The sequence below is a fragment of the Laccaria bicolor genome, genomic scaffold, assembly GCF_000143565.1.
Source record: "Laccaria bicolor S238N-H82 LACBIscaffold_31 genomic scaffold, whole genome shotgun sequence".
Classification (NCBI taxonomy): domain Eukaryota; kingdom Fungi; phylum Basidiomycota; class Agaricomycetes; order Agaricales; family Hydnangiaceae; genus Laccaria; species Laccaria bicolor.
Genome location: NW_001889902.1, coordinates 467,477 through 470,472, shown reverse-complemented (window position 1 = coordinate 470,472; position 2,996 = coordinate 467,477). Strand labels below are relative to the sequence as shown.

At 51.7% G+C, this 2,996-nt stretch overlaps 1 protein-coding gene across 1 annotated transcript; it reads left to right on the top strand.

Annotated features, from left to right (window-relative positions):
• Positions 1-1,484: 1,484 nt before the first annotated feature.
• On the top strand, positions 1,485-1,864 carry LACBIDRAFT_306666 (uncharacterized protein; the record flags this gene model as incomplete). The annotated part of the gene is made up of 2 exons (XM_001885478.1): positions 1,485-1,594; positions 1,660-1,864. 2 exons carry the CDS (start codon positions 1,485-1,487, stop codon positions 1,862-1,864), a joined length of 315 nt encoding a protein of 104 aa, XP_001885513.1.
• Between the last annotated feature and the right edge of the window lie 1,132 nt (positions 1,865-2,996).

The following is a 2,996-nucleotide window of genomic DNA, read 5'->3' as shown; positions in this document are numbered from 1 at the left end:
TGAGGATCCCCTGACAAAAGTCTGATCAATATCTCAAACCATCAATGCTGTTGTCACAGTACACACATTTTGTGCAACATAAAGTGTTGTATCCCTTATAACGAAGTTGTGAGCTCCCGGGAATACATTCTAGGATTCCCAAGGACAAAAGGCATGAGCCAAAGAATTTATTCACGCATTATAAACACGCACCAGAGACGTTCCTCCCCCCGTAACCTCTGGCACCCTTATAAATGTCGACCTAAATCTCGTCAGCTGCTATCTGCCAGCGTGGGAGTCATGAACTCCAACCTCGAACCGCTAGGGCGTGAGCCTTCGTAACGTGGGCGGCCTGCGCCCATGAGCCGGTCGAGCATTCCCTTGAACTTTCCTTTCAAACGATTTTCACGAGGGCGATTAGAATCAGACATCGTGGTTCAGAAGAGAGTTGTTGATGCTGTGCGGCGTCAATTTTCCGGATGGGTAATGGATGGTTTCACAGAGTCAGCTGACGTTCCTCGACGATGTTGACACGCTTGGGTTGCTCAACGTTTGTTTTGGTCGTTCTCTTTTTCCACTTGAAGTCGCGCATATAACCACCTCCAATGTTCCCCACGCCGCCTGCCTCGTTTTTCTAATGCTCGGACTATTGATATTGTGCGCACATAGTCACCTCCGAAGTTCCCCAACCCATGTTCGGGCGTCTCCCTCATTCTTTCTTTCCGTTTTGCAACAAGGAGAATCGTTATCATAGGATCGGGACCGTAACCTGCATTGCGGGAATTCGCGGCTGACGCTTCACATGTATACATACATACATCGTCAGCCTGCGTTCAGCATGCGAGAAAGGACAATGGCGCGTCTGCAGATGCCAACTGGAGTGTATAGACTGGGATCAGCTTGAATGCTTGGCTTACGGTGCGTACAGACATTGCATTTGCATCTATCACGGACAGCCCCTTAGGCTCTCCCCTCAGGCCTAGGGCATCTGCAGAAGAACTCGACACACCGTCATCCACTTCCTCTCATTGGTTCTTGGACAGGACGACGGGAGAACCTACGCCCCTGCAAGAGGGCGTGGCCACTAATGGGGAGGGGTGTTGATTAACGTTGAGGATTACCAGGGAGTCGCGAGGTTGCTCAAGGACATAGGGAGTGCGGTGGATATGACGGTTCTCTAAATCCAAGGCCATGGATGACACCGATGCGTCTGCAGAGGACAGTGGTGCGCTCACTCCCAACTCCACTGTCGACAAGTTAATCTCAAGCTAATGAGTCGCCCAACTGAGCGAATACTGGCCCCTCTCCAAACTATCTCCCCTCTCGGACGAAGCGAGCTGAAGCCTCTGAAGCCACCACCCATTCACGTCTTCTTGGAATTATCCGATCCTGCTGGGCTCTGAGCGAACACTCCTTCTTCCCCCCTCCTCACACACCACAACCTCACTATCTACGCGGACCTCGCGTTGGCAGACAAACTCGTCCCGCAGGGTGTGCTAGATCTCATGCCCAGCAAGACAGAACTTATCATCGCGAAGAAGTTCCTCGGGAATGCAGATGAAAGCCAGGAAGAAATGGTGCATTTCGCTGTGGAAGGCGCGCGGAAGTGGTTCGTGTATGTTCTTTCTCTTAGAGTATATTCTCGTCATGAACTTACTCCCACTATGAAGTTAAAACAAGCCGATCCTCCATAGGATCTGAAGAGGCAGTTTTCTCCCGTGCGCGAGGGTTCGAGCCCATCCTCGTTTCGGGTATCTCCTCAGCCTTGGTCGGGCCAACGTTCGGTGGTATCCCGCTCACGCACCACGGTGTAGCCAGCAGCATGGTTGTGTGGGGAGGGGTGGGAGCAGGGTACAGATGCCAGAGTATACGTTGGTTGTTTTGATGGGTGTTGTGAGGTTGATGTGCTTTTGGGCGTTTCTTCGTTGACCCGGCCCCCTCCTGCTTCCACGTCCACGAGATCCACACCTTCGACCACCACCACAAACGACAATGGCAGCAACCCCAACTCGCTATCCACCGGTCGTGCCTGCTCGTGCCGACATGTTCGAGCACTCTACTTGAATCTTGGAGTGGTCGTCCAGAGATTCCGGATTCAAGAACTCTGGCTTGATTGGCACATGTTGGGCAGAAAGTCCTTCCACTACATACATCTACCCAGCATCGTCTAGAGTTCGAATCTTTACCCCCTTGGGTTCCGACATGCGCGGGTCTCCTATTCCGAACGCCTTCACCTCCAGAGAGCTGTTCCAGTGTTGTAATTGCCCATGTGGAACGTGCTACCTGAGCAGCTCTTGTCAACTTCAACGTTTTGTTCACGGTAACGGACGAAAGCTCAAAGCAATCCTTCATCCTCTTAGTTTCCTTGCGGCTCCACGTTAACATAATGCATCTTGACCATCTATATCGCGTGTGGCATCACAATTCTTCCTTGTCTCCCGGCTACATCTCGCCACGTCCTCCTCCATGCTCTTGACCTTTTACTCGTGGCCCGTTCCTTCGCCATCCATTTTGTCTTTGGCAGGATATCGTCCCTACCTTGCCTTCATACTATCCCGGCCCCTTCTATCGATCAAGACTTCACCTGAATCGGAGGGCCTTCGTATGGCAATTCTGCATCCCAATCATTGCAATTGTTACCTCGAGCCCGCCAAGTCCGAGGTATCGTTCACAATAACGGACAGGAGCTCAAACCACACATCTTCCGTCAAGCACTCCTCTGCCATTCATCTTGGTCCTTTTGTCTTGCGTCGTTTTCGCACATCTCATCCTTTAAATTGATGATATTCATGGCGTTTGGCCGCTGGCAGTACTTCCTGCGCCTACATGACCCCAAATCACATCCCGCCTTGCATCCTGATCTCCACTGTCGGTCGAGGTTTCCCAATTCGAACGACGCAACCCAAACATTTGCGACGTGCTACCCGATGGCAAGAGGCTCAAAGTTTTGTTCATGGTAGCACACGAGAACTCAAACCACGCATCTTGTGAGGTAGTCACAGCTTCCTCCGTCACCC